The sequence below is a fragment of the Rhagoletis zephyria genome, unplaced genomic scaffold (genome assembly GCF_001687245.7).
Source record: "Rhagoletis zephyria isolate East Lansing unplaced genomic scaffold, Rhagoletis_zephyria_1.1 Rzeph_scaffold_09780, whole genome shotgun sequence".
Lineage (NCBI taxonomy): Eukaryota > Metazoa > Arthropoda > Insecta > Diptera > Tephritidae > Rhagoletis > Rhagoletis zephyria.
Window position 1 is genome coordinate 8,857 of NW_016166858.1, and position 13,390 is coordinate 22,246.

At 38.3% G+C, this 13,390-nt stretch overlaps 1 protein-coding gene across 1 annotated transcript in view; it reads left to right on the plus strand.

Moving 5' to 3' along the window:
- The window catches only part of LOC108376014 (uncharacterized), a 19,705-nt gene extending 6,659 nt beyond the window's left edge, over nt 1-13,046 (plus strand). Inside the window, exons 2-4 of the mRNA XM_017632174.1 lie at nt 7,004-10,028; nt 12,420-12,535; nt 12,739-13,046. Coding sequence (XP_017487663.1) covers nt 7,004-10,028; nt 12,420-12,535; nt 12,739-12,876 — 3,279 coding nt within the window. The 3' untranslated portion in view covers nt 12,877-13,046. The remainder of the gene's footprint in view (nt 1-7,003; nt 10,029-12,419; nt 12,536-12,738) is intronic.
- The last annotated feature ends 344 nt before the right edge of the window (nt 13,047-13,390 follow it).

Here is a 13,390-nt window from a genome sequence, read left to right on the forward strand (position 1 = left end):
CCGCTTAATCGATTTCTCTTTTCATTCTGATCATTTATGTATACATTTGTCTATATCTATCTCGATTCGTTTTGCCTGTTACAAACAACCGTTATGTGAACAAAGTTATAATACCCTTGTGCACAAGTGCGCTCGGGTATAAAAATAAATTGGGTTAAAAAAATCAGTACCTACATCAATTGCCAAATTAAAAATTTATTTGTTTGAAGATATTGTATGTAACTCAAATCTTAACAAAAGTCGTTTTATTGATATAATTATTACATAACTGCTAAATGACGTACATAATCTATATGTATGTATGTACTTTGATAAATATAAAAACGTGCCATCATTAATTACCGTTGACAACAGCTGGCCTAATATCTGCTTAAGCCTACATACATACATATATACATATATATGTTCATATCTCTAAGTTCATAATGCACATTAACTGTTTCGAAATGCACAGCTGTGCAGCATGATTTAAACCGTTTATGCAAATTTTATGCAATAACGTGTTAAAAAAAAAAAAAACAAAAGCATTAATATGCACATTAGCGGTAGCGGAACCCTGCAGGAAATTCCCCACGTATGAAATTTATAATTTCTCTCCACTTTTAAAAATCGACAAATGAGTTATGGACGGCAATGAGCTAGCAACAGGCTGTAGATCCGTACTTGGAAGTTTTCATTTACTTATCTAAAGTTAAATATGATGTAAGATTACTCATTGTACTTTCCTACTGGCATATTGTTTACTGCATTGCGAACAAAAAAAAAACAGCAACGCGCGTACACACTGACATGCCTAACATAATAATTGCACTATAAATATTTACAATTACATATTTACTACAATACTCGTAGACATAGGAATTTGCTCGCAGCACAATATTTATTCAGCATTTGCGGCTCAACGCCACGTTGCTCTGAATTTGTATTAAAACTCAGGTCGGGTTTTTCTTCATTGTTCATTGCACTAACTAAATATTGGCACATCTTCAAGTGTTGACCGCATTTTCGGCGCTGAAAAATTCAAAATGCGTATGAAGCATCGAATAAATGTTCACAGCAACACTTTCACTTGTGGGCAGAGAGCAACGAAAAAAAAAAACAAAAAAAATAAGAAATTATTTATTGCCTGTACATATGCAAAATCTATGCAAGTATGCATGAGTAAAATGTGCGTTGGTAAAGAAAAATTTACACAATAACTGGCTACTCAACTATACTTGTTATTTAAAAAACAATTGCTGTAATTACATAACAACCGAATTTTATGTATTTAGTTTTTTTTCTAAATTGTTTATTATGAAGCCAGGCATTTGACGAACTGAAGCTTAATTTTTTTAATCTGTGGTGAATTACAAGTGGATAAGCCAATTTTTCATTACAAATGCAACGTTTTTTTTTTTTTTATTAGGGCGCAAACGTATTTGTAGCCGATCCCCGAATTTCATACGCAACTTATCGGCTCTAGGAGCATTTCTTTTCGCTTATGAACCCCCTACCATTGATCCTCGTAGGGTTAATTTAATTACACTGTGTAACAATTTCAGGATCAGGGTCATCTTTTTCCTTTCTTTGGTCAAATTTTTATTTAATGGCCATATTAAATTTGCAATTTTATGCCTGAGTGTTTTTAGAATAAGTGAAAAAAGATTAGAATTCGTATCGGACCGCAATATGTATTTAGTTTTAGCACATCTAATAAAATATCACGAGGAATAGTTTTGTAGATCATTTAACGCTCTGGCGACCTCACTAGCGCCATTTTATTCAGACTTTCCAAAATGGGTCAAAAATGGTTTCTACAAAATGATTCCTAATGACATTTTACTATATGTGCTAAACTTAGATACTGCGCTCCGATACGAATTAGTACCCTCTTTTCACTTAGTCTATAAATACTCAGAAACAAATTCTAAACTTAATATGGCTATTAAATAAAAAGTTTATTTTTGGTTTTTATATTTGGTTCCATTGCGCTTGCCACATAAAAGCAAAACGTTGAAAATTATTGAAATCTTATTGACATTTCAGAAATGACTTTAACGTTTCTCCGTGTCAATTTCTTAGTTCCGATCTTTTTTACTCTATTTAAAAAAGCGAAAGCTTTGTTTTAGTTAAAAAACTTTGATTTTTTGTGATACTCTTACATCAAGCATTGTTTCCAAAGAACACAAAAAATAGGGTACATGAAATTTTTAAAGTAAAAATTTAGATATATATGTATATATGTATGTACCATGTCTTTTAAAGCATTCAGTTAGGTAAGGTTTGTGCACTACCACTGTAATCTTCAGACCCTGGGACTATACACTTGGTTTTTAAAATGCAAAAAATAACTAAAGAAAAATGTAAAGCATACCGTATCGATGCTACGCAATCTCCCTTTATTAAAAACATTAAAAAGTTGCGTGCTTATGTACATGCATATGTAAATTAAAACATAATTTCAATCATATTCTCAACTACTCTTGTCACTTCTGACATAATGCATTTACGATTGCACGTTGATCGCCGGAATTGATAAGATTTAAGTACATGTCGACCAATTGCAACTTCTCGAATTTTATTTACTAAATTACCACTTATTGATTCCTATCTCAGATATGTCTTTCCTTCTTCCGTTTTGTGAAGCACACTTTCTACTGATAAGTCACTGTATAAGATTTATAATTCCTGCATACATACATATGATGTAGTATAATATATATGTATGTATATGTTTTTCTCGATCTGTTTTGAGAACTTTTTTGATAAGCAATCAATTTCTTAGTATTTTACTATCAAGTATCGATGAATCATGTGATAAGAGGTGCCTGACGGGAACATGTGCAAACTATATACATATGTATGTATGTAGATTTGTACGTACATACTGGGGGATTGAATCCCGAGGCATTTCTACAATCCCGAGGTTTCGCATGCGAAAAATTCTTATACCGGCATTTATCGAGATTTCGACTTAATAAAATTTTTTCCGAGCTCTTTGCTTGCAGATTCATTGTCGCCACATTTGGTCTTATGCATTAAAATATTTTAAATTTCATGTAAATATATTAATTGTTATTCATATTTGTAGAAATTCAATTACCACAAAACCACGCCGGCAAAGTAGAATGAAGAACAACTCTTGCCATAAAAGTGTAAAAGTTTATTGTGTTTTCAATTGCTACCGGATTTTTCGTTTAACACAGGCAACACAGGCCTAAAATTCACTTCCGATTGCAAATGACTCAAGTTGACTTACAATCCAAATTTTGGTGTTCTGTATTTCTCATTTTTTTATGTCCAATGCTCGTGAGCTTATTTTTTCGTTTTCAACTTCACCTTCACTCGGACTCTAGAGCTTGCCTGATTATGTAAATACATAGATTAGTAAAAATCTCGGGATATCGGAGCTGTAATACCGAGATTTCTGGACATGGGGCATTTCGAAATTTCTGCCGCTGCCGCTGTCGTCGAGTGGTTAGAGGTGCGTACTAGAGATGGGCGCGGGATATCGAGACCCGCGGTACTAATTTACAAAGTGGCCGGGATGGGTGGTATCGGGAAGGTTTAAAAAAAAAATAGCGGGCGGGACGATACGAAAATTCTTTTCCGACACACCCGATTAAATCCACGACTTCTGAAAAGAAAACACAATAACCAGGAGATGTATGTATGTAGATATTTCAGTATGACGAAGGTATGTACGTTGAATATCCGAGAAAAGGATATATTTATGCATATACAAATATCTAATTGCGTTGCCACAGGAGATTGTTACAAAATGTTTCAAACATATTCTGCCTTCTTCTCAGTTTCGTCCGAAAAAAATTCACCCGAAAATTTTTCTTCCACCCATAGTAAATGCATGGAAAAAAAAAGTGAAAAGTGAACCGGTTCGGGTAAAATAAAACTCATGATAAGGCTTATTTTCTTTAAAATTAATTTAAGTGCTATGTGAATAACGATATTTGTACTAATGCACATCCGCCTTCAAATCTATAGAGACTGATTGAATATTTCAGACTTATTTTCTCAAAAAATGGTTTTAAGAGCCATGTGAATTTAACACGATTTAAATATAAAACAACGGTGGCCTGTAGTTGTAGTGAAATTTAAGCCGACTCTAAAGTTTGTTGCAGCGAATTTTATTACACATATTCCATTGAAAATTACGTCAAAACGCTGCTAATACTTTTAAGTCGACTTAATATTGACTATAGCTACAGGCCAATTTATTTATTGTACATCTGCGCTTAAATACATGGAGATAAAATGTTTTAAATATACAGGATCGCGATTGAATATTTACTCGCACGCCAATCTCTGGTGCGTACCATCACACCGTAGAACCAAGGTTCGGTCAAAAAAAAAAAGTACCAAAAAAAATTATAGAAAAGGGGTTTTTCCATACAGGGGTTCGCCCTTTGGCAGGCAATGGCAAACCTGCAAGTCTATTTCTGCCTTCTTATAAAATCAATTTGCCGTTCGGAGGCGACGTAAAACGGTGGTCGTCCCCCATTTGTGTATCAACATCAAGGCGCACACTAAAAATTTAAGAAAAATATTTAATTATTTTTTAATATATGCAACACACGCGTCATTAAGTTTAGCCAACCGCCGAGATCCCAACCTTAAAGTCGGCCAATAAAGGGTAAACCCTCAAATATTTTCATAAAAAAAAAACTACGAGTATAATAAAAAACAAATAAATAAAGGAAAACATGAAAAACTGACCTAGCCAACCAGTAAACGTATTCGTATGTTGCGTTGATACACGTCTATAGTAAATAAAACAAACGGCAAAAAGTGGCCACGCGACAGCCATTCAGCGGAAACCGGATCAACTTCCAATACTCGCTCACTTGCGCTTTACAAACGCTTTTATTTACGCTTTTTTCAAGCTTGACCGCTTGGTTGGTTTACGCAGTGGACAGTTGAGAAGCCAGCGATCGGCTTGCCAGCGATCGGCTTGTCAGCGCGCTTTAATACGCTTCATTGCGCGACAATTCGTATCGAATCGAATTGAATGAGCCGTGGCAAAAAATGTTTGTCATGTTGACTTTTGGTTATTTTTCACGGTCATATGTTGAGTGTAAAAAAATTTGCTCTAAAATTTTAAAATCACTTAATTTATATTACGGCTGCCGCATTATTGTGTCGCAGAGTGCTGACGGGGCTGTTGGTTGGTCAAGCCATTAAGGCAGACAGACAAGCAGATGAGCGAGTTTAGGCAGGCAACTAAAAAGCTTGCAGGCTGTTGTATCGCTTTCCTTGATCGCATCGTGGTTCGGAGGATAGCAAATGAATGCAGAAAGTTGTTTCGTGATTGGGAAAGTGAAATTCGTTGTTGCCGGAGGCGAAATGGCTTTACGTTAGTTGCTATTAGCATATTTGTTACATATTTTGTTGGCGCGAATTCCAGTTTAGAGCCTCGCATTCTTAATTTACTGTNGCGCACCCATTGATTCCTTAGTATTTACAGTTTTCCTTTCTTAATTTAATATTTATTTATTTAAAAAAATATATAAGTCGCAACATCCATGTAAATCCGACTTCAACATTTTATAGAAATTAAAAAACATTAACATAGGGGTGCACTATCCTAATGTCCTAATGACCAACAGATAATTAGGTGAAAATATTTTTCGAAAATGTTCGGGTATGCAGTTTTGTAGCTCATGCAATTTGATAAAAATTAAGTGCAAGTTTCAAGTGGCTACAAAATACAGTTAATTTTTGAAAGTTTTTTTTTTTGTTGACAGTGTCCATGCTGATTGGAATTTATGTGTGCTCCGTTTCACAAGGCTGGCCCATATGGCAGCCAACTATCGCGCGAGCAGCATTCTTAGCATCGACTATGTACAAGGGCTCACCGAGTGTCTTGCGTGAAAGGCCAAAGCCCAGCTCCAATGATGTGACTGAACCTTATCAAAATAGCCTTAGTTAGTTTTGATAAATTCTACATAGACCAGGTATTTACCAACCGCCAAATTTTGGAAATGCCCGCGAGAATATGATCGACAGTCAGCATCTCTTTGTCGATGTTGAAGCCTACTTCGATGCACGAACAAATTCGGCTGTGTACGATTGCCTTGGGCAACACGTCCATTATGAAATGGCATATTAATTTAAATTTTCATAAATCTGCAATAAAAATGCCGGTGCCTTTTAATATTTTTATAAGGAAATTATATGTAAGCATGCATTTGATATGTGTGCATTAGGATGCATCACTCTCTGTACAAAAAATAAAAAATCGATACTGTTTTTCCATCGGAATTAAAAAATTTTTATATTTTAAGACTTCCGCAAAAATATTTTGGAAAAAAGTTGGACCGATTTGAAAATAACTAGGAAATCGAGTATTTTGTAAATAGAATTAATTTTTAAAAATATTTTTTCTAACAAAAGCATCTCAGATGATAGAAGGTTTTAAGTTTTAGAGCTCTGCATAAAAGTGTTTAAAATTTTAACAACGGAATTAAAATAAGAAGATTTTTGGTCATACATATTTTCAAATGGAACTAGCTCACGTGAATCTTAATATTTTGGCTGGACTCTGTAAATATAATAATTTTTTTAATTCTGGTGGAAAACCCGTAACTTTTTTTTTTGGTGATGCACCCTAATGTACCTACAGACGTACATAGTATGTAGCATTAACCCTTGAAAAATATTCTAAAGCTCTACTGTAAGTCTAGCATGACTGTACTACTTAAATAGTTTTGTTTCGATAAAACAAAAAACCTTGGCATTAGCCTTAAAAGGAGTCAGCAGCCCATGCACTTGATATTTGGTCTCTCATCCATTTAAAACCTAATGCAATACAATTGATTGGAAAAAATAGAATTCTGTCCCGCAATCTATGAAACTTAAATCGTATTCATGACCTTGGATAACTTCAAAAAAGTATACGAGTATAAAAAAAATGTAAAGCGAAAATATACAATATTAAACAATATTTAAAATTTATTTTATATACTAGTTATTTACTAGCTAATTTTTTCTTAATTTCTTACAGACGCGAAGAACGCGACCCAATCACAATGTGTGCCTGCTCACCCTACTTGCCATTAGTATATCAGCGCTGTTGCCACTTGCGCTAGGTATACAACAGAATCAACACTTTCCTGCAGATTATCTGGTGCCACCTCCCTTGCCCACACCACAACATCTCAAACATCAAAGTGCGCCTGCGCACCAAACAGTCGAAGCCATAGCGGCGCCTAGTCACAGCTCCAGCAGTGTCGCCGAAACGCCCGGCTTTATGACACGCGTAGCACGTTGGTTTGGCCTTGGAGCAGCAGATCAAAATCAACTAGCCAACGGTTTTTCTTCCGACAGTAAACAAACATACAATTATCCGCCGCCGCTGGGACCGGATGGTAAGCCGTGTAACCTCTGCAACAAATATCCCTGGGTGCCTATGTTCCCACCGGGACTGCAATATCAAGCAGCAGCAAATGGAAATAATCACTATGCGCAAATAGTGCCACATCAGCTCGTCGAAGCGCAGGCATCACAGAAATATGCGCAGCAGCAAGCCTCGCCTTTAGACAAAGGCGGCTTACAACTAGCGCTTGTCAGACAACGCGCAGTGAAATTCAATTTTCCCACAGCATATCAACCGCAGCCCGGAGCTTACAAAACACCAGCGGCGAATGCACCCGCAGCAGCACCATTCTTACCAATACCTATACCAAACCTAAGCCTGACCGCTTTGCCGCCCATCTACAATGCGCAACAATTTCGGCTGCCATATTTGACGCCTGCGATTTCCACAACAACAACAACTACCACGGAATCCGTGCTGAACAGTGAGCAACAATTGCCCTCAACAGAGCCAGCACACTTCGCCGAAAACATTGGCGCTCACTCGGAGCTGCAACCGGATCGTGTGAGGCCAGTACAGACACATTCACCACCAAACCGAGACCCCGATCCCAGCTTTGAGATTGTGAAAAGTCATCAAATAACAGATTTCGTCTCGTCAGTTGAGTATCCTATAAGCTACGAGCAATCGCCTTCTATAGATTTGGGTCAGCCAACCGATTTAGTAAATCAAGCACCAGTCAAGGAGAGTGTAGCCACAGTACAATACCAGCATCAGACTTTAAGTCCTAACTTGCACAAACATTTGCCTGCATCGCAGCTGCTTACCGAATTGGGCAGCTTCGCTGGTACGCAGCAGCAGACCCAACAGACTCAGCAGCCACAGCAGACGCAACAAACGCAGTTCTATCAGAACACACACGCGTATGGGCAAACACAGACTCAGCCACAAATTCAACAGCAGCCGCAAGTACATCAGCAGTCCGATACTTCCCGACAGCAACAACAACAACAAGAGTTCTCACAATTTCCGCAAACGTACGAGCCATCCACAACATTCTACACAACGCCATACGCACCTCAAACTCAATACCCGCAGCACAATTATGAACCCCAGAGGGGACCTTATGAGCCTCAAGGAGAAGATAACTTTCCATCCGCATCCACACATAATCTAACTGAAGTGCAAAATCAACAACAAAACCAGCACTACAACCCTTGGCTGCCGGTGGCACAAACGTTTCCATATACCACCACTGAGACGCCGCGAGAATTCGACTTTTCAACGCAATTGGCACAACTCGGCGAGGTGGACTTCATTACTGAACGTGCTCAGGGAACCACACAAGTAAAATTTTCACCTTCTCTACAAACACAAACACCAAACCGACATCAAGGGGTGAAGCAGGGCGGTCGCGACACACCAAAGCGTTTTCTAGATTCACCCATACAGCATGTGCAAGGTTTACAAAATCAACCGCGTCCATTCACACGCGACCCAAGCGAACTGAGTCTCCGATCACCATCCGTATCCTTTGTAACGCCCGAACGTCATTCCAATCACAAGCACAATCCCGCGGATACGTTCTCTCACAACGGACCATGGTTGGTGACGCCACTGCCTCCCATAACAACAAATACTGCTATGGCTGCTGCACCTACACCAACGTCCACCTATAGTGCCATTGACGCAAGCGGTCAATACGCTGGCATGTCGCCACCTACACCGCCACCACCCGCGCGCCACAAAGACGTACACCAAATCATCATTCCGTACACCACAAAAAATAAACCACGACCTTTCGAACCGACACGTATAGTGGCTACTGGCAATCCGAATACGCAGTTCAACAGCGCATTCCAAAAGTGGTCAGCACAGCAGAACAGCATCGACATACACGAACAACAAGAATCAAAAGTGGTGAGTGCACAGTTGGCTACAGAGGCACCAACTCATGCACCACCACGACGCACCACAAAATACATAACGAAAATACTTGCCTCCAATTTGCGCGATCTACTGCGACGCGAGCATGAAGTCAGACAGCACAAGGTAAACTCTTCCAGCTTCGACCTATCAAAGTTGCAGAAGAATATCGACGACTGGACGGAGCAAGAATATACTTCGCTCTCGCATCGACCCAGCACGCCCACAATACGTGGCCGTTCCAAACACATACCTACCGAATATCTGACCACAACAACACCATCACCTCGTCGACCTAAGACCACAATCAGTTTCTTTGAAGAATCCTCCGTGGTGCCGGCATCAATTAACGAATTGCAAGCGTTGCTTTTGGAACGCGGTTCAAAGCGTTTCGAGCTAAATCAAATAGACGACACAGTTGATAATCGTTTGTTGGATACACTAGAGAGTGAAACGGCGACTGTGAAATCTGTGACAACGAGCCGCACAACGACACAGCATCCGCTAAATAGCAACGGCCACGCTGCACCGAATTTCATGCACTTCAGTTCCGAAACCTATGAGTCTGAGTCAGAGCCAGAACCAGAACCAGAACCAGAACCGGCAGAACTTTGGCGTAAAGCAAAGGTGTCCATTTCACCAAAAACTCACGAGAAAGTATATGTAGTGACGCCGCAGCCGCTATTCTTTCCGCAACGTACGTTGGCCACGACTAGCACGACCACTGCAGCACCGCCTGGCTTAAGGAAAACTGCGCGTTTCATAGTGAGGCCAACACCTGGAAATGGTAAGTTAAAGGCATCTACATCTACATATGTAACATAATATCTAACGACGATATCATCGGGGAGATATCGAGACCTAACCGTGAAAAAAACTTAGGCGGCATTTTTGTAAAACTTTTCCTCTTGAGGCAGAAATGCATCTTGATCTAGAAGCATTTCAGTGTCAAAAAGAAAAGTTAAGAAAATGTTACGTTTTGACTTCTATTTTACTCTCTTTCCGACCATGGCATGAAGTCAAAAAACATACATACCTCTTTTCGCAAATTCTTGGAAATTATTACTTACTCCAATAGCGCCATTAAAACCAAATCTTTTTCAAGGAAAAACTACAATTTTCTACCCGTCCGTACAAGACGTATGGTATACCCAGATTCCAGTCACGATTCTTTACTTTGCTCATTTTGATGGCCCCGAGTTACTTTTTCTCAACTGATTGATAGCCATCAATTTATCATATCTTAAACTCTTTTCTCAGCGCTGTCAGACAAACTATTGTTACTCAGCCATGCCTTAACTCCTTTGCTCCATAACTTAACAGCTGAAAAATAGGCACATCTGAATTAGGATAGTTTGTCTTACAGCGCTGGGATAAAATGAAACAATCCTACTTGGCTCAGTACAAAGCTATAATAGTTCATCGGATTACGACGCACAACGCACAAGATGGGATAAATTAATAGCTATCGATCAGTTAAGATAAAGTTGCTCGGATTTATTGGTGTTATTTTGTAATTTTGACGAGTATTTATAATCATTGTTTAGGGATCATTTCCGTATAGCTTTTTGGTTTTTATTTCATTTCGCGTTCTTTATTTTTGCATACGATGCCGGATTCGACTAAAACCACTTACTAAAATAATGCGATTCTTCTCCGTAAAATGAAAGTTTAATTTTCGTTGCTATGTATTATATTCCTTTGATCTAACTAATACTAGTTATGTGTATTTAAAAATTTTACGTTTCATTTTTATTTCTCCAAAAACAAATGAGATAGTAAACTAGATGTATTTATCATTGTATCAACTTGAAAAAGAGAGTAAGCTCGGATGCAAGCAAGTTCCTGCAGGGGTGGACTTCGCTGTTTTTTCCAATCAACAATTATCCAAGTGAAGAGAAATATTTCCCCTCGTCGATAGAATTGCGATATCGCAAATGTTACTACAGCATAACTGAAAAAAATCCTTGTGGATAAAAATATGAAATCATACCAGTTACTACGGCATTGATGATTATAAAATTCATTTTTTACTCAAAATGTAAACTATAAGGCTGGGCAATATTTTATGTGCGGATTTCGTCGCTATTTCTTTCACATTGAGAACATCGTACACTTTCCTCTTCCGAATGCTATGCCGATTAGTGGTCCAAACTGGTTGAATATCGCGGACCAGTATTATTTATACCCTTAAAGGCGACACAACTAGCTAATTTAAAAGTTTTCTGGCTAGCGCGCCAAGACTTCGGAATCTTTTCGAGATGCAAGCAGGTGCAGCTTACGACGAGCTGCGCTAAGACAGAAACGTGCGATAGAGCTTAGTGCCCAAAAGCGCCTCCCGACGAAATACCAAACAGTAGTACCGGGCGGGTATACAGTACAGCTGATAGACAAGGAGTTTTAGTTCGGATTGAAGTTCCACTCTGCGGGAGTTAGGCTTTCGATGCGTTCTCTTTGTATTCAAAGAAAAAAACATACATTCAAAATTCCACTTTATAAAGTTTGCTCTTTATCTTATTGGTCTGGTTCTTCAATTCATATTTCAGTCGTTTTTTATCTGGCTGTCATCAGTTCTAATTTACCTTAGAGTTTCCTAGCGTTATTATCGAATCCCTCTTAAAAAGCCCTAACGTCGATTAATCGGGATCTAAAAAGTGAGCTATTAAGTCTTCTTTAGGGCTCGTCGTCAACAATCTCGATCTCCTGGTATCGTTTGGCCTAGTTTCTCATTTAGACTTACAAATAGTATTGGCATAATTGCAGCAAAGGTATTAAAAATTGCTTCGCTTGCAAATAATATGAAAAATATTTGAGTGTTAATTTTTAAAGAGTGCGGCCGCTGTGGTGTAGTGGCCGCAGTGCGCGCTACCATTCCGCCGGGCCTAGGTTCAAGCTTAGTTTCCGAAAAACATCAAATAATAAAATATAACAAGTTTTTTCTAATAGCGGTGGCCCCTCGGCAGGCAATGGCAAATCTCCTCTAAAATACAATCACCGTTCGGAGTCGGCATAAAACTGTAGGTCCCGCCCCCTTGTGTGACAACATCAAGGCGCACGTCACAAATCGGTGGAGAAGCTCGACCACGCACTTGCGCCATTAAATCAATTTTCCTTAGATAGTGTTTTAAAACCAAAATAATTATAACCACTAAACCGAAAACTCACTCCCCCTTTCCAGGCAACAACTCATCAACGCCAGCGCCTAGCCTTTACCGTCCTGAGCTCTTCGGTCTCATGGGTCTCTCGGCGTATGTACCAGCCAAGCCAGTGGAAATCATCGATGGAAATTCAAAAGTAAATCGCGCTAAAATCAAATAGAATTCAACATACAAAATACCCGAGAAGACGACAGCCATACTCAACTCATATGCATTTTCTTTTCTTCTCCAAATCACAAAACATCGAAAACACTCCACCACACCCAACTACACTTCATACACTGACATAATTCATCAACATTCCACACAACTGCACACAATTCACATACCTACAAATAGGTCCTGAATATTATAACAACGACGCCAGCTAGTGAGCAACAGGATGCAACAACCAGACCAATGGCATTCGTCGAGCAGTTGTCGATGGTGAAGAAGGGTAGACGATTGCGTTCTACAATGTCGCCATCGCCAAGATAAATACATATACATACATACACGTGCTGAAAATTACTCACAACTAATCGGAATGGAACGATCTTGTGGACTCATATAACTTTTGTAATATAATTTTTCAATCGATATTTTGGTGTAACTAAATGCGTATGTCATATTTAAGCGCATTTAACATTTAGTAACTACTTTTAAGGATGTAAATTAATTCAGGATAAATCAGTCCCAATGTGCTGAATTTAGTTTTAAGAATAAAAATAATATGGACCCTAACTCGTTGTATGCGAAATAAAGTTTTAAAATTAAATTGAATTAAAAAAAAGACGACCAAAGCCAGACAAATAAGTGTTGAACCTACTAAATATGTATTTTTGTATTAAAAAATACAGAAATCTTAAATTTTTTGATACGATTTGTCCTTTTAGCAAAACTTTTTCCATTTTAAGCTATACGTTTTATAGCTTATTCTTGGAATTATAAATTTAATATTTTTATGTACTTCCATCTATTTAATAGCTTTAAATAAGATTAATTTCAAGCG